General features: G+C 47.7%; 1 protein-coding gene across 1 annotated transcript; it reads left to right on the top strand.

Moving 5' to 3' along the window:
- Nucleotides 1-1,389: 1,389 nt before the first annotated feature.
- On the top strand, nt 1,390-26,007 carry epha8 (eph receptor A8). Its single transcript, XM_028968411.1, is given in 18 exon segments — nt 1,390-1,650; nt 6,766-6,830; nt 13,355-14,021; nt 19,435-19,590; nt 19,672-19,736; nt 19,738-20,110; nt 20,185-20,309; nt 21,384-21,546; nt 21,620-21,725; nt 22,092-22,159; nt 22,232-22,357; nt 22,444-22,629; nt 22,700-22,761; nt 22,840-23,049; nt 23,194-23,343; nt 23,436-23,626; nt 23,979-24,134; nt 24,736-26,007. Coding segments are annotated over 18 exon segments (3,072 nt in total). The 5' UTR covers nt 1,390-1,562; the 3' UTR covers nt 24,851-26,007.
- The last annotated feature ends 1,423 nt before the right edge of the window (nt 26,008-27,430 follow it).

Genomic DNA, 27,430 nt, shown 5'->3' with positions numbered 1-27,430 from the left:
CCGTAATCAAATTCAGGTCATCACAAGATTGTGATGTCTTGGTCTGCACCATCTACTTCAACTGTGTTCCTCTATTGAACATCACTAAGTTGTAAACTTCATATGATTCAGACATACGATTCACTCACATCCACTTCAGACTGGTTCCCAGAAGCAACCACCCAACTCTGGAACTCTTTCTGTACGCTCATTACCTGGTCTTCACACATTAGGAGCTACTGCACTGATGCTTAAATCACTCTAGATAAAGGCCTCAGATGACTGTGAAGGGATGAAAACAGCAGAGCCGAGCCTAAACCCAGACCAGGCTCACCAATCAACCTCACGTGCCCAGGTGACCTGTGAACCCTGACGCCGTACACCTCTCTGTATGAGATCATGTCCAGAAATGTGACGGTGGTCGGAGACAAAGCTGAAGAGAAGAAAATGTGTAGAACAGACCCCTGCCGGGCCGTACGTGGAGCCAGCCATGTTATACTAAATGACTTTGTCATCACGCCTCTATATTTAGCAGATCCACGCTGGCCGGGGCTCCGCTGTGACCCGACCATCTGCTGCTGCTCTGGGAACAGGCTGCCACACCAGAGGCGTCCGGGCAGGTAGCTGAGGGGACCGGCCGGCTCCCCGTGACCCTGACACCGTCCACTTCTACTCCACTCAGACCCTGAGCGCAGCATTTCACACCCGCCCGCCACCACCACCCTGCCCATGGGCGCCATCCCTTCTTCTACGCTGGACAGGTTCTAGGTCAGGTGACAGTGAGGCTGGTGGACTGGGCCGCTCTGAATGTTAAGTAGCTTCACTACAGGTGAGGGGTGGAGCCTATTGTGCTTATCGTGGTCTTAGAGGGTCTGAGGGGTCCAACATCTCCTCCTCCAACTCAGGTTCTAACACTGGTGAGTTCTGTAGGGGAACAGAGCTCAGAACCTCCTGCTTGGAGGATCCGTCTCTCTCGGCATTCTCGAGCAGGACATCTGAGAACCTGAATCAATTCACATGCCACCAGCAGCCATCAAGACCATCATCAGACTGGAGCACATCTACATCTACGGAACTTGAATGTCTGAAGTTGTTCAACACGTGGGAATTATGGGAAATAGGAAATCATGAACAGTGTGCACTCAGCTGCACTGTGATGTGTGAGATCATATTTGAAAAAAATTCTCTTTATGATTCATTTTCAGATTTTCAGATTTACAGACGAAGAGATTAATGAGCAAAAAGAAGGGATGGAGGAAGACGTAGCTGCGTGTCCAGAGTATCGAGCTTGGTGAATGTGCCAGAACTCCAGCTCTCTGATTGGCTAGTGAGGAGGTGATGGGCGGGCAGGCTCCACCCACCCACTGATGGCTGTGTTGCGTGCGGCAGAGTGCAGGCAGTTTCCAAACTCGGACCAAATGAGCGCAGACTTCCCCTCCGAGCCGAGCACAGTCTCCACTGGTGGCAGGGAGAGAGACTGAGGAGGGTGAGAGAGAGAGACGGGCGTGTTTCTGGTCCACGCACACACACGCACACACACGCACACACACGCACACACACGCACACTCACGCACACACACAGAATGGCGTGGGACTGTGGGCTGCTGCCTCTCGTTGTGTGGACTTTATTCCTGTCAGCGTTGGGAACTAGAGACACGGTGAGCAGTGAAGGTAAGACTGGACACACACACACACACACACACACACACACAGCACTGTCGAAACACAGGAAAACACACACACGTTTCAGTATTTCTGTATGTGTATGCATCTGTGTAAGCATGCCTTTCATTCTCTGTCTCTGTTTATGTGCGTGTGACCGAGTCACAGTGTCTGTGTGTGTGTGTGTGTGTGTGTGTGTGTGTGTTTGTACACTTATGTTTCAGAGTCGCTCCCGGTGCGTGAGGAGCTGCTGCTGCTCTTGTGCGTGCAGAAGAATGTGAGCTGCACGCACATGTCAGAATGTGTGTGTGTCACAAAACAGGTCATTCACAGACACTGTGTGTGTGTGAGAGAGAGAGATATGTGTGTGTGTGTGTGTGAGAGAGAGAGAGAGAGAGAGTGCATGTGCTGACTAATGCATCAGACATCTAATATGTAGAAGACATAAAGCTGTAAGTTGAGGATGATGAGGGTCACCGTGGTCCCGCCCATTTAAAATGACTCTGATAATTATTCATTGTAATTAATCAATATTACAACAACATTTCACAAACCAATCTGTGATTAATTCTGAGTTCATCTTTAATCTCACTGTGTTTGTGTGTGTGTGTTTGTATTGGGGGGTGAATAAAAAAGTTCATGCGCACACACACACACACACTAAACACTAAACACCAAACAATGAAATTACCCAGAATTTGTCTGGACATCAGCTCATTTCTGACAGTTTCTGCTGAGCCCCAACCACTGCATCTGATTAATTTCCCAGCATGCATTTCACCACATGGAAAAGTATTAAAGAGCATGAGATGTCACTTCATCACGATGTTGTCAATCTAATAATTTAAAGTGATGAAACGAAATAAAGAAGTAAATGAATATACAGCCTGGAGTAAAATATATATAATCAATATATAATGAACAATGAAAAAAAATAGTTCAAGTCTAAATCATTTTATTTACAGGAACTGCATCAACTGAATGATCATTATATATTTTCTTCATTTCATTCATCGACAATTAGCAGTAAATGGAAGAAAACTAAAATTAAAGCGGTCAGCATGGACACAGGTGTACAGGCATCCATCATCCGTTCGTTCGTTCGTTCATTAGTTCATCACTTCGCTCGCTCGTTCATTCGTTCGTTCACTCCCTGAATGCACCCTGCAGGTGTGCATCAGGACTCTGTACGTTCAGGCAGTCCTGCAGTGATGGAAAAGACGCCGTTTATTCCCATAATCGCACATCAATCACAGCCAGAATATGATGGAGGAGAGGAGGGGGGTGTTTTCTTCAGTTCCAAAACAAATACATTACAACCAAACCCACACACACACACACACACACACACATTATCACAAAGTCAGCCTCCGTCCATAAACAAAAATAATCATGAAAAAGAGAAAATGTGGTGGAAAAGTTCACATTGGTTCTTTCACTCCATTGCATCAGTTGTGGTGCAAAACAAGTACGTTGTGTTGGCGAAATGAGAGAATTGCTGTGTGTGTGTGTGTGTGTGTGTGTACAGTAGTAAATGGGAGGTTTTATTTAACATTTTATAGAAGGTGAATAGTTGAAGTCTGTGGAGTTTTCTTCTGTGGATTACAGGACACAGACACACACACACACATGCACACACACACACACACACACACACACACACACAAACCCACCAATTGGTCACGTGTTGAGGAAGCAGCACTGCATGAATGCAGTTTTTGAATGCAGTGATGGAGATTAACCAGAAAGAGAACTGCAGCTCTACCAATCACAGCACCGTAACATGGTTAACAAGGTCAAGGTTGAAAGGTCGCTCATTTGTTGCTGACGCTCTGAACGTGTTCTGTTACATGGATTATTATAACTGTCACCTGTGTCATGCAGCACCTCTGAACTTTATTGTATTGCACCTGAACATGACCATTCCTACAAGAGATCAAGTGTGTATTTAGCGCAGCAGTCGGGCAATACACCTGCGCTCCATCCTGGATCTGCAGGGTTTTGATGGACCTCCTCCTGCTTCTAGACACTATACATATCTGACGGGCCGCGGTTCCCAGGGGAACGCTGTTTCTGATGCGCCGCGTTCTGCTCGTCCCGCAGGAGCAGCAGGGCCAACGCGCTACACACACCGCCGAACAGATTTTTATAGAACAACAGTCCCAGTCACCAGAACAGGCTCATAGACCCCGGTTCCGTTCTGACCTGCCGCTGGGTCTGGCAGGTGTGGGGCTCCAGACATCATGCTGATGTCAAGTTCAGGCTGGGACTCCTGGCCTAGCGGTTAAGGAAGCGGCCCCGTAATCAGATGGTTGCCGGTTGCCAGTGACAATCACTTCACTTTCACTACTTTATGAGCTTATGAAGTTCTGAGAGTTCCTGCAGCTGATGTTTCCATAATGAAGCCTCCTCTGACAGCATCCTGTTCAGATGAATAATGAAGATTGGTAAAGCAGATGGATCTCCGTCATAAGTCAGAAGCATTTATGAATGCTTTACAGTCCCCAAGTCCCGCCACTGGCTGTGCTGTTGTCAACATGATCTTTGTCAGCAACCCAGTCTGTCTGTTGATCATGATTTATGATTTATAGAAATATTTCTACTTGTTGATTCCCTTCTCCCCCCTCACATGCTTAGGTTAATCTACACTTTTTACATGGAAGCAGAGGCTCAATAAATATTAAAAGCCCTAAAATTGTTTATGTGGGACCTTCCTCTGACCGGTAGAATTGTGGCTAAATGTCCAGAAGTGTCACATGAAGCAAGAATGGGAAAACCAGACTCTCCCTGTTCAAATTAAACCATGAAATATTTTTCTTTGCATTATTAACGGACAAGAGGTAAATCAAATCTTTTAATATCAGAGATGTTCTGTTATTATGGCTCAATAAAATAACATGCATGATCATGGGAGAAGAAGATTAGCAAAATCCAAATCCATCCAACACATCTCCATCATCCTGCTGCATCATACTCTTCCATCATCCTGCCACACCATCATCCTATTCCATCTTTCTTCTCCACCATCATCCTGCTACATCATTCTGCTCCACAATCATCCTGCTACCTCTTCCTGCTCCATCATCCTCTTCCATCATGCTGCCACACCATCATCCTATTCCATGTTTCTTCTCCACCCTCATCCTGCTACATCATTCTGCTCCACAATCATCCTGCTACATCATCCTGGTCCATCATCCTCTTCCATCATCCTGCCACACCATCATCCTGCTCCATCATTCTGCTCCAAGATCATCCTGCTACATCTTCCTGGTCCATCATCCTCTTCCATCATCCTGCTCCATCATTCTGCTCCAAGATCATCCTGCTACATCTTCCTGCTCCATCATACTCTTCCATCATCCTGCCACACCATCATCCTATTCCATCTTTCTTCTCCACCCTCATCCTGCGCCACGATCATCCTGCTACATCATTCTGCTCCACAATCATCCTGCTACATCTTCCTGGTCCATCATCCTCTTCCATCATCCTGCCACACCATCATCCTGCTCCATCATTCTGCTCCAAGATCATCCTGCTACATCTTCCTGCTCCATCATACTCTTCCATCATCCTGCCACACCATCATCCTATTCCATCTTTCTTCTCCACCCTCATCCTGCGCCACGATCATCCTGCTACATCATTCTGCTCCACAATCATCCTGCTACATCTTCCTGGTCCATCATCCTCTTCCATCATCCTGCCACACCATCATCCTGCTCCATCATTCTACATCTTCCTGCTCATCATACTCTTCCATCATCCTGCCACACCATCATCCTATTCCATCTTTCTTCTCCACCCTCATCCTGCGCCACGATCATCCTGCTACATCATTCTGCTCCACAATCATCCTGCTACATCTTCCTGGTCCATCATCCTCTTCCATCATCCTGCCACACCATCATCCTGCTCCATCATTCTGCTCCAAGATCATCCTGCTACATCTTCCTGCTCCATCATACTCTTCCATCATCCTGCCACACCATCATCCTATTCCATCTTTCTTCTCCACCCTCATCCTGCTCCACGATCATCCTGCTCCATCATTCTGCTCCACGATCATCCTGCTATATCTTCCTGGTCCACCTTCATTCTGCTCCAGGGTTAATTATTAATTGAGTTAAGCCATTTTTTCTTGTTTGAATTAAGCGAAAATAAAAATGTTAAATTAGAAAAAGTGTTTTTTTCTAACATACACACAACCACACACACACATCAGCCAGATGGTCACAAAAACAATACAAACGCAACAACAAGTAAACAGCTTCACATCAAACGATGCCACAACACCGAGACACTTCCCTCCGTCCGTCTGCTGGTGTCATGGTCACCTTACAGTCCCCAAACCAAGTTTGGTGGGGCAGTGGTGGCCTAGCGGTTAAGGAAGCGGCCCCGTAATCAGAAGGTTTCCCGGACCCGCCAAGGTGCCACTGAGGTGCCACTGAGTAAAGCACCGTCCCCACACATTGCTCCCCGGACACCTGTCATGGTGCACACTGCTCACTCAGGGTGATGGGATAAGTGAGGAGGACAAATTTCACTGTGTGCACCGTGTGCTGTGCTGCTGTGTATCACATGTGACAATCACTTCACTTTCACTTTCACTTTCACCTTACCGTCACCAAACCAAGTAGATGCCACAACACCGAGACACTTCACTCCGTCCGTCTGCTGGTGTCACGGTCACCTTACAGTCACCAAACCAAATAGCCGCCGTCTGTCAGGCTATCGATAACGGCAGCGGCGGCGCGTCTCCGGAGGACCTGTCAATGCAGCACTTGCAGACATTTCATCATTTCCAGCGCGGTGAACGAGGGCCGGAGGCCGAGCCGCCGCTCTGCCGGTGATCAATGCCGGCGTCACGCCGCTGAACGGCGAAGGACTGCAGACAGGATCGAGTCCAGATGAATCAGACAATTAGAGTCGCCAGCAGCACTTTCCTCGCATCATGCAACGAAACACTTAAACACTTATACGTAATAATACAGCATTAATACCATAATATTGTATAGTAAAATATAGTTGCATTTATAACATACAGTTGCTACATATATATTTGCATTAAAATGTAAAATCATGTAGCCAACATGCACCAACACACTTTGTGTTTTTCAGTGAATCTGCTGGATACGACACTGATAATGGGAGACTGGGGCTGGCTGACGTACCCGTCACACGGGGTGAGTCTCGTCTCATCTCGTCTCGTCTCTCTGTTTCTGTGTACGGACTGTGTGTGTGTGTGTGTGTGTATATATATACAGTGTATTGGTTTGTACATGTTGTGTGTGTTGTGTAGGGTGGTAGTAGCCTAGCGGGTAACACACTCGCCTATGAACCAGAAGACCCAGGTTCAAATCCCACTTACCACCATCGTGTCCCTGAGCAGGACACTTAACCCTGAATGTCTCCAGGGGGGGACTGTCCCTGTAACTACTGATTGTAAGTCGCTCTGGATAAGGGCGTCTGGTAAATGCAGTAAATGTAACTGTAAATGGTCATGATTTTAGTTACATTTTAATACAAAGCCATCTGTGCGCTCTGTGCACAAAAAGCCATCACTAAAATGTTAAAGCAGTGGCACAAAACCCGTTTTTCAGTGTGCAACTAATCGTGTAACATTTAACACAATCAAACATGTCAGAGTCCAAAAGAGAAAATTCCATTTATGCAATGCACAGTTTTACTGAAGAAGGAGCGGCATTTCAAACCGATGCACAAAATCTACAAGTCCAGAGTTCCCTGCTGCTCTCACGAGAACTAAAAAAATCACTTTTTTACCAAGTCATGTTCTTCCTAAAACGCAACACAAAACACCAGGACTGAGAAGTTGTTAAAGACGCATTTAAAGCACAGAGGCAGCAGGTAAAGTAAAGCAGAGCTCCTGGACATGCTGTTGTCTCAGCGCACAGTTCTGTTTTAATGAGCTCTGTGTGTTTATCAGAGCGGTTTTTGGAGATATCTCCTGACCATTTTACTATTAAAAGAACACCGGAGGTGAAGATATTTTCCACACTTTCATGGAATTTGTTACTAAGAAGCCACTTAAGCTAATTTCCATCACACTGATGGTTGGCTGAACTAGACAGGAGAAGCATGAAATCAACATTTAAAACCTGATGGGAGGCTGCAGAACTTTCCTCACAAATCAGGGCAAAGACTCTTCATAACATTGGAAATTGACATCGCCAGCTCCCTGTGTTAGAACTGTGATGCAGCACTGTGAGCCATCGCGGTACCTCCGATAGAAACGTGGCATTGAAGCGGCTCTGCAGCGAAGATGGAGGTGTGATTATAGAAAGAGTTTGGAACAAGTCAATGTTTAGTTATGTTATATAAGGTGAACACTTCCAGGTTACAAAATAAAAAAAGAGGTAATCAAATGTTATTAGTTACATTACTTTTTTTATTGTATTTGAAATAGTTTCACTACCTTTACATTTTAAATAGGGTAACTTGTAATTGTAATGAATAACATTTCCAAAGTAATCTTCCCAAGAATTGTGTATTTTATTGTGTGTGTGTGTGTGTGTATGGACTGTGTTGGTTGGTATGTGCTGTGTTGGTGTGTTGCAGCTGGTTTTCCTGTTCCTTTCGTGGTTTTGGGACGTTCCGGGATCTGTACGGTGTGAACTCCAGTCGTCCATCATGGTGATCCAGTTTAGCTCCAGTCCTGCAGGCCGTGGTGTCTCAGGCCGTGGCAGATGGGTGGCGTCCCTCTGTGTCTCAGTGATGATCAGCCAGTTGCCTGCTGGGGTCTCCTGGATGTGGACGGTGGATCTGAGGTCCTATACAGAAATGTCATCGTTTGTGGCAGTGGTGACAAAACCCCGTCCCCACACACTGCTCCCCGGACGCCTGTCATGGCTGCCCACTGTTCACCAAGGGTGATGGTTAAATACAGAGGACACGTTTCACCGTGTGCTGTGCTGCACTTTATTTGCTGCCAGTCTTTAATTTAGGTTTAGTGCTGCAGTACCTACTTCTGGATGAGATCTTTTATTTTGTAGGTGTGTACAAAACTACAGAAACGTTCCTGACTGCAAATAAGACGAGCAGCAGATGCTGAACTGAATTTTTCAGTAGAAATCTTGCCAGCCCAGTTTCCACTTTTTGTCATTCTGTTTCTGCCTCACTCTGTGTGGGTGTGTGTGTGTGTGTTCCTGTGTGTGTGTTTGTGTATATACACCTCTGTATATACAAGCTCTGCTTGAGAGACACAATTATGATGGCCGATGTGACAAAAGGGTTCAGTTCAGTAGCAGAAACTGAAATATAAAATATTTCTAATCTGGAATCAGGCTGGCTTCATTTGTGAATCTGAAGACTTACAAAACATCATAGTTAGGATTATTATTTACACACAAACTGTAATGATAACTGAGGCGCAGTGGTCACACCTTGATTTGACAGTAAAGTGACTGATTTTGCCATTGTGAAACACTGCAGCACAGCACATGGTGACACGTTGAAACATGTCCTCTGTATTTAACCTTCACCCTTGGTGACAGTGGGCACCATGACAGGCGCCCGGGGAGCAGTGTGTGGGGACGGTGCCGAGATCAAGGGGACCTCAGTGGCACCTTGGCATTTCGGAGTTCGAACCAGCAACCTTCCAATTACGAGTCCAATTCCTCACCCACTAGACCACCACTGTCCCATAGATGACTGGTCACACCTCCTGTAAATATCAATAAAATATCACATAATAAAAACAAAATTTACTTTTCTTCCGTTGTGAACAAACCTTTCATGCAAATTAGAAATATGTATGTGAATATTAGAAAATTACAGTAATCTCATATAGATCACTCATGTGTGTGCTAATAATACACACATGCTGTGTTGTGTGTGCGGCCGACTGAGTGTCGTCAGTGCATCTCAGCGGAGTCATGAAGGAGTAATGGAGCCACCTGAACAGGTGGAGGAACAGGAGCTGTGAGGCATTTACATTCACGGCATTTATCAGAGCGCCTTATAATCAGTAGTTACAGGGACAGTCCCCCTGGAGACACTCAGGGTTAAGTGTCTTGCTCAGGTACACAATACATTGTTGGTCTTTTTTTAATGTCATTTATTTTAAGGAATGTTTTCATTAGATGCGTTTGTGCCTCTAGTGTACATTTATTATGGTTTGTTATGTGATGTAACAGTGACTTTAGTTTTTTAGATTTAAGGCAGCTGCATTATTATGTCTGTACTGCATGTCTGTAGTATTGTATTTTATTTGTGTTTTGTTTTTGTAATAGCGTGAGAGCTGCATAATTGTTAATAGGTGAAAGTGAAGTTATTGTCATTGTGATACACAGCACAGCACACGGTGACACAATGATTATTATGTCTGTAGTGTTATGTCTGTTTTGTTATGACTGGTTTTGTTGTATTATTATGACTGCTGTGTTGTTATGTCTGTAGTGTTATGTCTGTTCTGTTATGACTGGTTTTGTTGTATTATTATGACTGCTGTGTTGTTATGTCTGTAATGTTACTTACAGACATACTTACACATGTCACTGCTGTTTTGTTTTTGTACGTAACGTTATGTTGGTTATGCTATGACTGGATTTGGGATCTTTTTGAAGTCTTTGTGTTTTTATATCAGTAATGTTATGTCTGTGCGGTTCTAGCTGAATTTGTTGTCTGCTGTAATTTCTCTAGCAAAAGAAAACAAATCTCTCTGGTTGACACAAATGTGTGTGATGAGACACAAATGTGTGTGATGAGCAGTGTATTGTGATACACTGCTGCACAGCACACCATCACCCATGACAGGCGCCCGGGGAGCAGTTTGTGGGGACGGTACCTTCATCAAGGGGCGGTTCGGGATTTGTGTTTGTGTGCATGTCCGTGTGTGTTTGGCTGTGTGTGTGTGACCCTTTATCCAGTCAGTCGGACTGAGCGCTGATTAGCAGGAATGATGAACTTGCTGAGCGGTTGGAGGTTACGTTTCAGCAGCTGGAGTCGGTGGGGCGCAAGTGGTCAGCAGGCCTCATGTGTGGCGTGTGTGAAGCGCTGACCACCTGTAAATCATTCATGTGGCGGGTGGCGAGGGGGTGGCGCTGATGCCAGGTGTGCCCGCTGTCTGACCCCCTCATCAGGCAGCTTTAACACGGCGCCGTCAGCCAGCTTGACAGCTGCTGTCAGAGGACTTCATTATCCTCCCGCCTTCCTCTTCCTCCCCCCATCCGTCGTGACAACTTCATTCTGTCTGCACCGCCAGATCAATAGCGCTGTCAGTGCTGGCGAGCCCGGTGACAAATGCATTGTGGGAAAAAAAGAGATGATACGGGTTTTTCCGGAAGCACCTCCACAATCACAGCCCTGTTCTCCTGTCCATTACCCTGCTGACCAGCTCATAATGGACACACTCCACCCTGACACACACACACACACACACACACACACCTCACTGCCTCTCATCTGCTGGAACATCTTCTGACTGCATGCAGTCGGCTTGTAAAACCTTGACTGGGTGTCAGTGAGGCGTAAAAGACTAAATAATGACATAAAGCAGCTCCTTCTGCTCCCACACTGATCCTGGCAGCAGCTCCGCCCACCCACACACACACAGGTTTCTGAAATAACTGTACAACATGATCATTCTGCGCCTGTTATTCCAGGTGGACACCTCCAGTATTGTCCTCATAGCCCAGTGTGTGCAGGATGGTCTTTGCGTCCAGCTGTCATTTTAGTCTTTATACGTTTAGACTCATTTTAGTCAAGTTTCAGTCGACTAAAAGTCTGAGGATTTTACTCTTATTTTAATCAGAATTAACCATGATTATTTTTGTCTAGTTTCAGTCAATGAAAATATTTTTTTAGTCTCGTTTTTTAGTAATGCAATTTTATTTAATCCAGTCAATATAGTAGAAGTAACCGGTAGAACAGACAATAAAAACATTTTCTTTTAGTCAAACACATTTTTAAAACAAGGTTATCTTACTACTATATTACTGTTACATTATAGACTTCTCCACATCCAAGTGTGCAACCGGATGTCAGAGACAGGAAACAGAAACATGATAATAATAATGCAAATAAACAGGAGGAAATAACATCTCGTCATTTTAGTATAGTTTTAATTTTGTAGGCCACATTTAGTCTCTTTTTTATTTACCAACAATTTTACTTAAAGTGAAGTGATTGTCACATGTGATACACAGCAGCACAGCACACGATGCACACAGTGAAATTTGTCCTCTGCATTTAACGCATCACCCTGAGTGAGCAGTGGGCAGCCATGACCGGCGCCCGGGGAGCAGTGTGTGGGGACGGTGCTTTGCTCAGTGGCACCTTGGTGGCTCGGGGTTCGAACCGGCAACCTTCTGATTATGGGGCCGCTTCCTTAACTGCTAGGCCACCACTGCCCCCCACTGCACCCCAAGATATATTTAATAATAGTTATCATGACCAGCATGTACATTGTGTCTCATCTTGTTGAAAAAGATTTCGTCAAAAATTTTGTTGACAAAAATAACACAATAACGTCCCCACAATGTCCTCAGTAAATTTTTTATGTACTGAGTACGTGAAGAAGATTATACTGACCTCTTTTTGGGGCAGTGGTGGTTAAGCTAGCGGTTAAGGAAGTGTCCCCGTAATCAGAAGTTTGCCGGTTCGAATCCCGATCCACCAAGGTGCCACCGTGTCACAGTGTGCTGTGCTGCTGTGTATCACAAGTGACAATCACTTCACATTACTCTTTTAGTACCAGACAGCGGTTAATCATTTTTTTGCTCATAATACTCATTAATTGACAGATTGTACAGTTTCAGAGCTGTAAGTGAAACGGCCAGTAGAGACGATCCTCTCCCCGCTGTGGGCTTCTGCTCAGACCTGCACCGTTAGCTGCCATTTCTGGAAAGGTTACTGCTGTCATCAGATTGCTGAGAAAACCGGATGATATTTTGGGTTTTAACCCCTCGTAACTCCAGACTCCAGGGCCTCTGATAATGAATGAATAACTTGGAACACACACGCCAGGCGTTTTGTCAAAGGTAATTTTCTTCTGCTATCTCCTCCTCCTCATCAGCCTGGTTGCCATGTTGCTCCACCTTTTTTAATGCAGATACACGGATTTGTCCTCCTCAGCAGTTAATCTGAAATGGGATCTCAGGGAAAAGAGGCGAAGTTGGTGTCTTTCTGCATCTGCTGTTGATGAAGTCAGGTGACAAGATTGGAGAAACTGGACAGGGCTTTGTTCCGCCTGGGGAACGGGACAGTGGACCATGTCCTGTTGTGGCTGGGAGACGAGGTGGGAGATCATGATGCAGCAGGGACACACCGGACCCCACCTCACCGGGAATGGATCTCGGTGTAAAACCCCACAAATCCTCGAACTCCAGAGCCGCGGCAATGACAAGGCCTTCTCAGCATCGTTCATCTCCTTCACTTTCAGCAGTGGGCTCGTCCTCCAGCCATCTCTACCAACAAATCAATAAATATTAGATATGAATAACAAACCAATTAACAGAAAATGAAACATTAATCAAGTTGACATTGTAATAATTAGGCTGAACAATAAAATGACAATTGTACTAATTAAAAAGTCAAATTCAGCCTGGCAATAATTTAGAAAATAAAGTTTTATGGCCGGTAGGAAGCAGACGGTGGGTGGAGATCTTTATCTGTGTCAGTGCAGGGAAGATCTCGGTCTAGATTTTTAGTAAAATTGACATCTCTGTAATCTGTCTCGTGTCTGTGGCAGTGGGACGCCATCAACGAGATGGACGAGTACTTCACGCCCATCCACACCTACCAGGTGTGCAACGTGATGAGTCCCAACCAGAACAACTGGCTGCGCAGCAACTGGATCCAGCGGTCGGGGGCGCGGCGCGTCTACATCGAGGTCAAGTTCACGCTGCGGGACTGCAACAGCATGCCGGGCGTCCTGGGCACCTGCAAGGAGACCTTCAACCTCTACTACTGCGAGGCCGACCGCGACGTGGGCCGCGCCGGCGTCTCCGAGAGCCAGTTCACCAAGATCGACACCATCGCCGCCGACGAGAGCTTCACCGGCGTGGACCTGGGCGTCAGGCGGCTGAAGCTGAACACCGAGGTGCGGGGCGTCGGCCCCCTCACGCGCCGAGGCTTCTACCTGGCCTTCCAGGACATCGGCGCCTGCATCGCCATCGTGTCGGTGCGGGTTTACTACAAGCGCTGCCCGGCCGTGGCGCGGGGCCTGGCGCTCTTCACGGACGTGGTGACGGGCGCCGACTCGTCCTCGCTGGTGGAGGTGCGGGGCCAGTGCGTGGACCACGCCGAGGAGAGGGGCACGCCCAAAATGTACTGCAGCGCCGAGGGGGAGTGGCTGGTGCCCATTGGACGGTGCATGTGCTGCGCGGGGTTCCAGGAGCACCGGGACGCCTGCATAGGTGGGTCCTCGTCTCCTTATTTACAGGCTGCTTTATACGGTCAGACGGGGGACAGAGCTGATGTAGCAGATGAAGCTGGGACCCTGGGTGGAGACAGACGGCATTTTAATTCGAGGACATGCGTCTCGTTCTGAACTGGGACGCTGTGTTACTTCACCCAGTCACTGTGTCGGTCTGCATAGGTGGGTCCTCGTCTCCTTATTTACAGGCTGCTTTATACGGTCAGACGGGGGACAGAGCTGATGTAGCAGATGAAGCTGGGACCCTGGGTGGAGACAGACGGCATTTTAATTCGAGGACATGCGTCTCGTTCTGAACTGGGACGCTGTGTTACTTCACCCAGTCACTGTGTCGGTCTGCATAGGTGGGTCCTCGTCTCCTTATTTACAGGCTGCTTTATACGGTCAGACGGGGGACAGAGCTGATGTAGCAGATGAAGCTGGGACCCTGGGTGGAGACAGACGGCATTTTAATTCGAGGACACGCGTCTAGGTCTGAACTGGGACGCTGTGTTAATTCACTGTGTCGGTCTGCATAGGTGGGTCCTCGTCTCCATATTTACAGGCCGACCGGACTACACTGTCAGACGGGGGACAGAGCTGATGTAGCAGATGAAGCTGGGTGGAGGTGGACGGCATTTTAATTCGAGGACACGTGTCTCGGTCTGAACTGGGTCGCTGTGTTAATTCACCCAGTCACTGTGTCGGTCTGCAGTCACGCACATCTCACCAGAGGAGGGGGGGGGGGGGTGAGTGTGTGCGTGTACAGTCCTCTCTCTCTTTAAAAGGGTCACGGGGACACTGTCTAGAGTGGATTTTTAAAGTGGAGATCAAAACAGACGACTGCGTCCCCACCGTCCGCTCCGCACGGGGACCGCCGCCCCCCAGGGTGATCTGGAGTAACGGAGATGGGCGGAGACTCATCATACCAGGAGAAGAACGTCCTGACGTACAGGTCATGGGGACGGAAGAGGGATTTTGGTAAAAACTGTGCAGTGCATCAGAATCAGAAAAAACTTTATTTAACTCGGAGGAACAGCCACATCACACAGACACAAGACAGTCAAATCATCTAAGAATGGACAGTACGATAATTACAACAGTAAAAGTATGAATTGAGTGTAATTAAACTCTACATAGAATAAGTTGTCAGTGTAAAGAAAACCACCATAATATGAATAGACAGTAATTAACAGTAATTAGGTAATTTTGCACAATTTTGAGGGCAGCATACACTAATGAAGAGTTCAGGTTCCTAATCTTCTGATGAGGGGAACAACGGGCAGAACCCAACAATGCTGAGAACATAGAACATACAGAACCAGCCTGTTTCATATTTTTCATTTACCGTAGTAAACATGGAGGTGTTGGTCCAACGTGACCAACATGTCCTCTAGTCCCACTGGCTGACTGACTGGGAAACAAAGCGTCTCTTATCTCCCCCGGACCGAGCCGGCCGCGGTGGAAGCTGCGGGTAAAGTGGGATTTGGGATTTGTGTGTGTGTGTGTGTGTGTGTGTGTGTGTGCGTGGGGGGTTAATTAGCATCTTTGTCTTTTCGGCCGCCTCTTATTGTCTGAGGACGCGTGGATGTTTTTCCGAGCCAACATATTAAACTGGGATTAAAGTCGGCTGCCGGAGCTTCTGCAGATCGTGGTTATTAAAGCCAGACGCTGTCAGTGTGACAAAAGCCGCGGTTTTTAATCTGCCGCAGCCTCGGCGTGGACGGCCGTCCGGGGACCGGACTGATAAACGCTGAATTGTATCTCGTCCAGACGGGACCGCGTTGTGTCACGCAGACACGCCCTTCACCGCGGGCGTGGCCGGTGGTCCTCCACGTTCTCCCCACACCGCGGCACAGAGTAGCAGGTTCATTCAAATCAGGGCCCCGGCGTGGCTCATGAAGTGCTGAGGACAACTTCCTGATGATGGCGTCCACGTTCCTCTAGGTCCCCTGATCAATAAAAGGAACTCAGGTACCTTGACAGCAGCTCAATCAAATAATTAAAGTCCGTTTAGCGCTCATTAGTACCGACACGTGGCTCCTGTTTCCATGTTTCATTAGAAGAGCTGCCGAGGAGGAACTGTGTGTTTTGGCGGCTGTTGCTGCGAGGTTCTCCGAAGGAAACAGCTAATTATTTTCCACCGTGTTTACACGTTCTACAGAGACTTGTTCTTTCATCTGTTGTGCTTTCTGATGTTTTCTGGACCCCCGGAGTCGTCTAGATGACATGTCTGTCGGGCTGAAGCCATGATGAGCAGATGTGATGTTGTAATGATCAATACTCTCTGTCATACTCACCACCGCACCCCACGTCCAGATCTCCTGCTGTCTCCACCAGTCCGTATGAATTGGACCACTGGTCCTTAATAAGATTATTCAAATGGAACCTCTTGAGAGATGCAGCATTGGACATGTTCAATAATCCTAGCATCTTCAGTGTAGCTCCACTCTGTTCTTCTGTGGATCTAAATCCAAGGAATATTGTTCTTTGGAAGAGAAATGAGTCCAAAGCCAAGAACGTAGGCTGAAAAACCAAAGTATCCACAGGGACACTGAAGAAACCAGCGAGGCCAGGATGAAGTCACAATGTGATCCGAGCAGAAACACCGGCAGTAATGCAAAGAACACCTCAAAGAAGGACTACAGCTTAGCAATGAAGCTACAAGACCCTTCATCATCATCCACTCTTCACTCTGAAATTAAGTTCAGTTTCTCTGCAGACCAACACAGACCAAGATTCAGTGACAGCTGGTGTCACAAAGAGGTCTCATCTAACAGCAGACACTGTGGAGGTTTACAGAGGGACACGAGGGACAGTGGAGACAAGACACTTGACAAGGCGCAGGAGAAATGCCTCAAAGTCAAAGAAAGTGGGAATAAACGCTGAACAAGAGAGAACCAGTAATCGCAGAAGTCTGCTGCCGCCACGGTGCTCAGTCACATGACATCGTGTACACTGGAGGCGTGTCCTGGACCAACCGGGAGAAGCGTGTGTGTGTGTGTTCGCCCACGTCTCAAGATGCAAAGTAAGAGTCCCTGCGTCAGCGGGATAAACAATTTAGTCCAATCTAAAAGCAATTCTGCTGAAGGACAATCAGCCCCACTGAGCCCCACCCCGCCCGGCAACGTTCCGGAGAAATTTACGGCACGATCCGGCCGGCCCTGCTGAGACTCTGTAATGAAAAGGTCTGATCTGAACGTGACCTGCTGCTGTTTACTTATTTATCGACGTCTTCGTTACGCAGCACAATGTCGTATTATTCACATTTTAACGTCCTGGAGTTTTACATAACTGGGACCAAACAAGGATCTGTGAGAACTTCACAAGACGAGAAAGACTTCAGGAGATTGGCCTGAACTGGAAAAGGTCAGGTTGGAATATTCAGGCTCTTATCTCCACCCCAAGAACCTGGGCCCCGGGGGACAAATGTCACCGACCCTTCATAATGTCACTCCCGAAATTTGTCCCCCGCCTGAGCCCAGCCGCTTCTCATTAATTCACTTCCGCCATTTGTTGCAGCACTTATGCAAAATCAACATGATCTCTGATGCGGAAAGGGTCCGAATTTCACCGACTCTTTTAAAGATACTCTGCTGTTATTCCTGTGCATGAAGGTCACGGTTATGACATAATTTTACCTGCTGCTTTGTCTTCATATTCATAAAGCAGCAGCTACAGACTGAGTGTGGATGATAAAAAGCCGCTCCTAATGTTCACTTCCTTCAGATTAGTTATGCTTCTTATTTTCATTTAGCTGGAATAAAATTTGTTGCCAATGACGACGGAAACGAAGGCGGGGTTTACGGGACACGTGTGGAGAGGAGCAGTGATGGAGTGTCCCATTTCCAGCTGTGACCTCAGTGACACGACCATCCATCACACAGCTGCTGTCTGTGTGTGTGTGTGTCTGGAAGTTGGGCCAGTTTAAAGTTGGAGATGTTGTGTGGATCACCACGTGAAGGCCACAGTTGTCTTTAAACGGAGAAGAAGAGCCGCGCCTCTGCACCCTCCTCGCCCGGCCGGCCTCTCAGGCGTGTCATGTGACGGATGGATCATTTCCTCTCCCGTTTTTCATCTGATAATTTATTTATTTATCCGTTTACACTGGAAGTAGAATGAAGGTCGGCCCACGGCGCTGAAGATCTTCATTAAAATTCAGTCGGATGCAAATTCCCCAGCAGTGGGAGAGAAGAGCTGACAGGTGCTGACAGTCCGAACAGCTGCTCTAGAACACAGTGCTGGGCCTTTAAGATTCCACCGCGTGCTTACACGCACACACACACACACACACACACACACACACACACACACACACACACCACGCCTGAGATGAGTTCATTTATCAAAATGGAAATAAACAAACAGGTTTAGCAGCGTGTCCACTTCCTACATGTACACTTCACACACACACACACACACACACACATCCTGCACACATGTGCACATTTTAATGTTCTTGGTGGAGTTTATGGAGAGGAACGGTGGGAAGATGCTGGTTGTTCCTGAAACCAGCAGGATGCGAAACGGCCCAGTTAAAAAAGTCCAGAGCCCTGCTCAGGATCCAGGTAAAGGGACGAAGCGGTTGGTGTGACCCCGCCCTACCCACCGCCCAGGGATGTTCCCTGTTCACCAGAACAGTGGAAGCGAACATCAGAGCGATACCTCAGAGTGTAAATAAATGATCAAAGTAGAACAAATTATGATTCAGAACCTTCTCCATCCTCAGCAGGGACTGGATCCCACATGGAACCCAGCAGACCTGGTCCAGTAGAACTGGATCCGGCCTCTCGGAGTTCTTATCGGTATTCAGTGCGTGGCAGGGCATCTTCGACTGGCGCTGATGTTTATCCTGACCTGCTTCTCAACTCGGTAAAAAACATCAGGCGCGGGGAGAGAGAACGCGGAGAGGTATAAATATTGCTCCCCCGGGGCTCTGCAAACCAAACAGAGCAAATATCTCATTCTGCTAATGCTCTTATAACGCTTTTTTAATCTTTCTGGAAACCCAGATGGAGCTTAGCTGAGAACCTGTCGGGCGATGGAGGTGCTGCGCTGTTTTTTTTATTCCTTTAAAGTTCACGTCTTAATGTGTTAAATGTTCAACACCACTAGTTGGCTAAATCATTAAATAAAGTGGAATTAGTAGCGTGAAGCTGAGATGAGAAGATGAGCTGCAGTCCTCATCATGCATCCTTCACACGTCCATAGCAAACCAGAGCAGAGCAGATCATTCAGGCCAGGGTTCATGCCCACCAAACTGGTTGAACAAGCTCAATAAGAGTTTGAAGATGGGATTTGGTACTGCAACAGCTCGCTAGTGTCCTGAAGCTGCTGTGTAGGACGTACAATGTTCCATTTTCCAGTGTAACATGTAACGCGTGTTCTGGCTTCTTCACGCTTCCTGTCTCCAGCCTGTGAAGTTGGGTTCTATAAGCCGCTGGCAGGAGACGATCCATGTGGGAAGTGTCCCCTTCACAGCCACTCGGAGACCCGAGCCGCCCTGTCCTGCCCCTGTGATGCCAGTTTCTACCGAGCGCCCGCCGACCCGCCCAACGCGCCCTGCACGCGTAAGTCAGGTGACACCCTGCAGCACGACGCCATGCCTTGCCTCGCCCTGCCTGGTCAATCGTCCCCTGCTTCTTCCTCAGGACCTCCATCAGCTCCAGTGAACGTCATCTCCTCGGTGAACGGGACCTCCGTCAGCCTGGAGTGGAACCCCCCCCGCGGACAGCGGGGGACGCAGTGACATGATGTACAACGTGACGTGCCAGAAGTGCGTGCAGCAGTGGAGTCAGTGTGAGGAGTGCGGTGCCGGGGGGGTCGTGGTGCCTGCGGTTGGTGGCAGTATGGCTCTCGGGACTGGCAGCGCGGGCGGCGTCGGCGTCGGGGGCGTGGTCTCTCGGACAGGCGTGTCCCAGATACGCTTCATCCCTCAGCAGTCGGGGCTGATTGAGCCGTGGGTGACAGTCCTCAACCTCGTGGCTCATGCCAACTACACCTTCCACATCCAGGTGCTGAACGGGGTGTCCCACCTGAGCAACGAGGCGCCGCACTTCACCAGCGTCAACATCACCACCAACCAGGCAGGTAGGACACGCCAAAGTTCTACACGATATCACCCTGGCTGGTGCAGACCTGACAAGGCCAGCTTCTGTCTGCAGCGCCGTCTCAGGTCAACGCCATTCGGCAGGAGAACGCCAGCCAGGACAGCGTCACGCTGCTGTGGCAGGAACCCGACCAGCCCAACGGCGTCATTCTGGAATACGACATCAAATATTACGAAAAGGTGGGTCAGGGACGTCCGGGCATCATAACTTTACATTTACAGCATTTACCAGACGCCCTTATCCAGAGCGACTTACAATCAGTAGTTACAGAGACAGTTTTGCCCTGGAGACACTCAGGGTTAAGTGTCCTGCTCAGGGACACAATGGTAGTAAGTGGGGTTTGAACCTGGGTCTTCTGGTTCAGAGGCGAGTGTCTTACCCACTAGGTTACTACCACCTACCATTTTATTTCTTCTGTATCTCTTGAGTGAAAAGGACCTGAAGGAACGGTTGTAATGAGCAGCCAGGCTTTCGGTGCCTCACTTGAAGCTCAATGGTGGACCCGTTAATTGAAAGGAAATTGTCCACCGCTGCCAGTTCAGTCTGATTATCAGAAGTGACAATAATGGCAAACCGAGCCAGTCTGAGCCCTCGCCAACCGAGAAGCTAATTGCCACTCCAGCCGAGAGATTTGCTGATTAACGGGGCGAAAGTGTTCAAATTAGCGAAGACTCGACAAGGTAGCCGCGTAAATACGATTCGCCCGTATTCGCATCGTGGCGGTCACGGCAGGGCGTCCCTCGGGGTGGGAGCGGAATCTGCCAGCTCCGCCTCCCCCCAATACGGCAGGAGAGACTGGATTTGCATGCAGCTGTACAGTTTCCTCATGTCTTCTCCTGTTAGTTACTCCGGTTGGAACAAGGAGCACTTCTGACAGGTTCCATCAGGATGCTAAACATGCGCCCGGGTGTTATTTATTCTACCCGCTACAAGGATAAAATACATATCGCACCATTTACATTTACATTTACACCATTTACCAGATGCCCTTATCCAGAATGACTAAGAGTCAGTAGTTACAGGGACAGTCCCCCCCTGGAGACACTCAGGGTTAAGTGTCCTGCTCAGGGACACGATGGTAGTAAGTGGGGTTTGAACCTGGGTCTTCTGGTTCATAGGCGAGTGTGTTACCCGCTAGGCTACTAGCACCCAAAGCACCACCTCAGCATCAGGAAAATGAAGGCGGAGGAGTGACTTCTAGAGCCATAACCTGCAGGAGAAAAGTCCTGGTGACCTTTACTGTCCTCCAACAGGACAAAGAGCTGCAGAGCTATTCAACACTGAAGGCCAAGAACACCAGCGCCAAAGTGTCTGGTCTGAAGCCGGGGACACGCTACATCTTCCAGGTCCGAGCTCGGACCTCGGCTGGCTGTGGCCGCTTCAGCCAGTCGGTGGAAATCGAGACCGGCAGCGCAGGTGAGGGCCTTCACGTGGCCATTTGCTGTGGAGGTAGAAGTAAGGTAAAATAACACCGGTTCATGTTCCACAGTTCCTCTGCGCTACAACACCATGACCATTGTGTGGATCTGCATGGTGCTGGTGATGGGCCTGGTCACCTTCCTGGCTGTGGTCATCTGTAGAAAACGGCAAGAGGAGTACTTCACTCGGTTTCCTTTTACTTTTCATTTCAATTTTTCAGCTGGAATAGAACTGTGAACTGAAGCCAGTGCATATTTTGAGTCCTGTATATACTGAATATGACATTACATTTTGATATGGATTTTATTTGTCTTTCAAATAAGAAAAAAATCGTTAACAATACAAATGTGCTTCATCTCCTTTAACTTGCTCATGTTTGATGTATGAACCATATCTCCATCAGACAGTGTGAAATATTTTATTAGATTACAATTCACATCCGTGGGGAAAGAACCCATTTAAAGCAGCGCATCTGATGCCCCCTGTGAATGGAGTGAATGACACCGTAACTTCTGTCACATTCTTCTGCTTGTGTGATGCAGACACTGCGGCTACAGCCAGGCGTTCCAGGACTCAGACGAGGAGAAAATGCACTACCAGAACGGCCATGGTACTCTCCTCCTTTTCCTGATTCCATCCATGCTGCGGAACGTCTCCCTCAACATCTCCACCTCCATTTCAGTGTCATTTCCTGAAGCTCGCTTCTACATCGACCCCCACACATACGATGATCCTTGCCAGGCCGTGCATGAGTTCGCCAGGGAGATCGAAGCCTCCAGAATTAAGATTGAGAAAATCATCGGCTCAGGTACCCATCAGCAACCCAACTTTGTGTAGATACCGGTACCTGGCACCTGGTTCCAGAGTGTGTGTGACGCTCTTCTGCGTCGACAGGTGAGTTTGGCGAGGTGTGTTACGGACGTCTCCGACTGCCTGGCAAGAGGGAGGCTCCTGTGGCGTTGAAAACTCTGAAAGTGGGGTACACGGAGAAGCAGAGACGGGACTTCCTGACCGAGGCCAGCATAATGGCGCAGTTTGACCACCCCAACGTCATCCACCTGGAGGGCGTGGTGACCCACAGTAAGATTTGCACACCTGGCAATGTTGGAAGCTGGTCATATTTCATCTCACGTCACCATTCTGGACTCAGGTAAACCGGTCATGATCATCACAGAGTACATGGAGAACGGCTCGCTGGATTCTTTCCTGAGGGTGAGCTGGAATCTCTCCTTTCATCCTCCACCCACGTCCGTGGCTCAGTCAGCATGTCTGGTCCCTTTTGTCCTGCAGCGCCACGACAGCCAGTTCACCATCATTCAGCTGGTGGCGATCCTACGGGGCATCGCTGCCGGCATGACGTACCTGGCGGACCTCGGCTACGTCCACAGGGACCTGGCCGCCCGCAACATCCTGGTCAACAGTAACCTGGTGTGCAAAGTGTCCGACTTTGGGCTCTCGCGGGTGCTGGAGGACGACCCTGACGCAGCCTACACCACGAGCGTGAGTTTCCCTACCACAGAACATCACCATGCAGGGATCATCCCGAACCCCCAGAAATGACAGAATAATTTGGGAACATTGATAGAGAGATTTCTCCGGGTCGTGTTGGAAGCCTTTCACCATAAACCCCGCCCTCTTCATAAGGGTGGGAAGATTCCTATTCGCTGGACGGCACCAGAGGCCATCGCTTTCCGCAAGTTCTCCTCCTCCAGTGACGTGTGGAGCTACGGAGTGGTCATGTGGGAGGTGATGTCATACGGAGAGTGGCCCTACTGGAACCTGACCAACAGGGATGTGAGTTGCCCCAACTGGACATCTGAAACGAGGGACTGGGTGTGTTGGTTCCAGATTTAACGTACACGCACGTCTCTGATCTGTCTCCACAGGTGATCAAGTCGGTGGAGGAGGGCTACAGGCTCCCGGCACCCATGTCCTGCCCCGCGGCACTGCACACTCTGATGCTGGACTGCTGGCAGAGGGACCGTAACGAGAGACCTCGGTTCTGCCAGATCGTCACTGTCCTGGACAAGCTCATTCGCACCCCCGAGACCCTCAGGATATCTGACACCATGTGCAGGTGAGGAGCAAAATGTGCAGGCGTTCCAGTTCCAGATAGAGGACTGAGCAGCTCGCTGTTATTTAAAACCTCTCGGCTCAATATGGCCATTGATCATCTGCAGTTGGTGGTGGTTTAAATTGGTGTAGAAACGACTCAGTTGACTGCCGGGTTCATCAGACTCAGCAGGGCATATCATGAGGAGGAGGGGCGGAGACGAAGAAGGAGGATCTCTCGCACTCCATTAATCCACCCAAACCCAGATCCAGCGCTCTGATATTCTATCAGTTTAACCACCATTGATTTTTTTTGTCTCAGCCGGTTGGATTCCAGGTCCTCAGCCTCCTCGTGCTGCTTTGTGCTTCATCTGCAGGCTGAGGAGTCCGCTGATGAACAGGAGCGTTCCAGACTTCAGCAGCTGCCGGACCGTGGATGAGTGGCTTGACACCATAAAGATGAGCCGCTACAAGCAGCACTTCTCAGCAGCCGGGTACCACACGCTGGGACACGTCATGACCATAAAGCAGCAGTGAGTTCATGAAACCCCAACTTCATGTTGCAAGGCCCTGTCAGTATTTATTAGAAATCACCACTAGATGGAGCTGCCCGACTGTATTGCTCATTTTGTATAATAAAAATGTACATTTCTCAGGTGCATCCAGAACGCGGTAGTAAATGGGGTTTGAACATGGAACTTTGGTTCACAGTCGAGTGTCTAAACCACTATGCTACCATAACTAGGCTCCTACCACTTAAACAGAAGGAACAAATGGAAACTTGAACATTTCGGAGACATGGAAACTAGGGCTGTCAATCAATTAAAAATTTCTTACTAATTCATAGCGAAATTGGAAAGGTTAGTTTTGTTAACTGCTAAGACTAAGTCTTTCTGTAATATTTAAAACTATTTTAGAGACAAGTGTAGAAAAGAGGCTCATGATGTTTTGTCACGTTTGTACATACTCACTGAGGACATCAGCCAATCAGTCGAGAATCCTGAGGTTTTAAATGTCTTCAACACAGATTGGTTGCCGCTCCTGTGCTCCCTGCATGACAGACACACCTACCGTTAAGCTCTGACCCCGAGTGTACATGTGAGAGTACAAAAGTGAAGTTTTGTTATCTTGCAGAGATATCCAGAGACTGGGCGTAACGCTGATGGGCCATCAGAAGAAGATCATGACCAGCGTCCAGCTCATGCGAGCTCAAGTTCTGAGCAGGACCGCACCTTCTGTGCAAGTATAACCAGCGGCGAACTCCTGCCTTCCTCGAGCAGCTCGCAACCGTTGGTCAACGTTGGGTTGAATGCCGTTGAAACCTTTAAAGGCTTTTTTTTCAAAGAGACATGAGAGGATCATACGGTGGCCGAAAAGTGAATTATTGGTTTTGTTTTTAAAAGGGCCTCTATTTTCTCTTAATGAGTTGCCTTAATTCGTCATGTCACTCCCTATGAATTTGCTTGAAGACGATGAAATGGACCTGAATGTCCGGAAAAGTCTCCTAAACCAAGAGTCCATGAGCCACTATCCTCAATCTTTTACCTTTCTTTTTTATGACTTATTTGAATGAGTCTGTAAAGTGACCAAAACACAAAGCTGCAAGAGAGGACGAGCGTGCAGAAGAATGAAAAGGGCCGTGTCCTCTGCTGACCATTAAACCATTGCCTGGGATTCTGACACATGTACTGAAAATCATTTATATGCAATGAGTGAGCTGTGAATATTGAATTTGTACAGAAACATGTTTTCTTTTCTATATGCCTTCCACTTAAGGACGAGCTGATAAAAGTCCCGTCTGAATAACCATGTCTGGCTTGTTTTAAATAATAGTTGATATTTACAGGTGTGTGTAACATTATTTTAATTTTCATTTATACAAATGAAGCCAATGGGTTGAATTTTGTGGCATTTTGCCGAGTGATGCACCGATACTGGCATGAAAATTTAGTCCAATTCCAGGCTCACGTTACGGAACTAGTACACGTACTTAAGATTGATGCCACATCTGGTACCGCGACAAATAGTTTGCTCAGTTTGCTCCTCATATATTACTGGTATTGGTGCATCACTGGCTTACCAAATGGCATTATGCGGATTATGAGCTTCTAAAGATTTTTTAATTGTTTAAAAAAAATCCCAGAATGCATCTGCCCTGTGGGGTGGGTGTTTATGACTATTAATAAATAGGTGTACATTTCAGCCAAGATGTGTATTGATTTGGGTCAGATATTTGATGGTGTACATAGAGCTCCAGTGGCATAAACCTCTGTAAATTTATCAAGCAGCAATACGTACCGATGCAAATAAACTTCCGTCACTGCCTCCCTCTCCTCTCCTCTGAGTCTCTCAAGGTTTCACAATCCGACTCGGGTGACGGGACCTCTAGTGTTCACACCTGACCACGGGTGTCAAGAATCCACCACGTCTAACGTCGCGTCCACTAGCAGTTAAACAGGCAGTGAGCTGCTGTTCAAATGGTGATGTCACGGACTCTGAAACCTCTGTCCTGTTTCAGAGCGGAGATGAGTAAAAAAAGTTTAACACCAACAGGTTCTCCTGATACAAGGTAGAGGGTTTGTGGAGATTCTCTGCTGTGAGTCCAGGCCGCCATTCTTCAGTCACCAGTCCGTTTCTTATGAGTCTGGGTTAATGAACGGGACCCAGACTAGTGTCTTCTGGGTGATCCTGTTTCCTTTTAATTATTGTGATGCAGTAGATGCATGAGAACAATTATTTTTACCTCAATAACCGAGTGATTATTTTTACGATGCTTTAATTAATCTGACCCAAATTAATTGACCAATATAGCAATAGCAATTTATTTATTCTAACTGAATAAAAGTTTTATACCAGGACCGCCACCCCGCACCAGTCATAGGTATCTTCTTATAAGCTTCTCCAACACTGAGTTTAATGCCCACATCTTTGATGAACTACGCCGTTTCTTGCACTGTTGAAACTTGGAGTCACTCGTGTGGCTGTCATGCTGCCATGTTTGTTTCGGATCCAACGCATGGGGGCATTTTTTTCATTAAGGCCATCGATGGCGTCGCCACAGTCCTTGTTAAGGACATATTTGTTACAGGTGACTTCTCACCTCGTGCTTTTCACCCTGGAAACGGCTGCTCAGGATGAAGAGAGAGACGAGATCAACAGGACGTTATAGTGATGATTTCACCAGATGAGCAGTTTAAAGGAACATCAATGGAATCTCAATTCTAGAAATTGACTCATTTTCTTTTATCACATGACAAACATAATAGGTGGTTAGATCATAATTAAAATATATGATTGTTATTGTTCAGGGCATGGATGAGAAATAAATAGATAATTATTGTGATATGATCCCCTTTTTCTCGAGGTGGATGAAACAACACCCACAAATAACAACATAAAAAGCCATAATGAGAATAACACCATGACCTTGTGAGATGTTCCTGGTCTGCAGTAGCCAGGAAAGTGGAACCAGGAGGGACTTCCAGTGAACTGGCGTCAGCATCATGGGCAGCTGGAAATTGCAGGACATTTTGGGGACTTGATAAGGATGAGCTGTAGGGGGTCACAGATGAAGTTTGAACAGGTTGGCTGAACGTCGAGCTGGGGTCATGTTTCAGCTCCTGCTGTGGAGCGGATGGAGAGCAGGTGGAGGTGTGGTGCTCAGGACAGGTGTAGCGGACAGACGTGTGTTTACTGTTCCCTCGTGTCCCCCCCATTGGCTGACAGGTGGCTACTGTCCATGGTGCTGATCTCCCCATGCTGCTTCACCAGGTCACATGAGGCAGCGACACCACTGAGGTGTAAGTAAGTCTGCGCTGCACCTAGAACA

This window comes from Denticeps clupeoides, unplaced genomic scaffold (genome assembly GCF_900700375.1).
Source record: "Denticeps clupeoides unplaced genomic scaffold, fDenClu1.1, whole genome shotgun sequence".
In the NCBI taxonomy this organism is placed as follows: Eukaryota; Metazoa; Chordata; class Actinopteri; order Clupeiformes; family Denticipitidae; genus Denticeps; species Denticeps clupeoides.
This window is presented reverse-complemented; position numbering and strand designations above follow the sequence as displayed.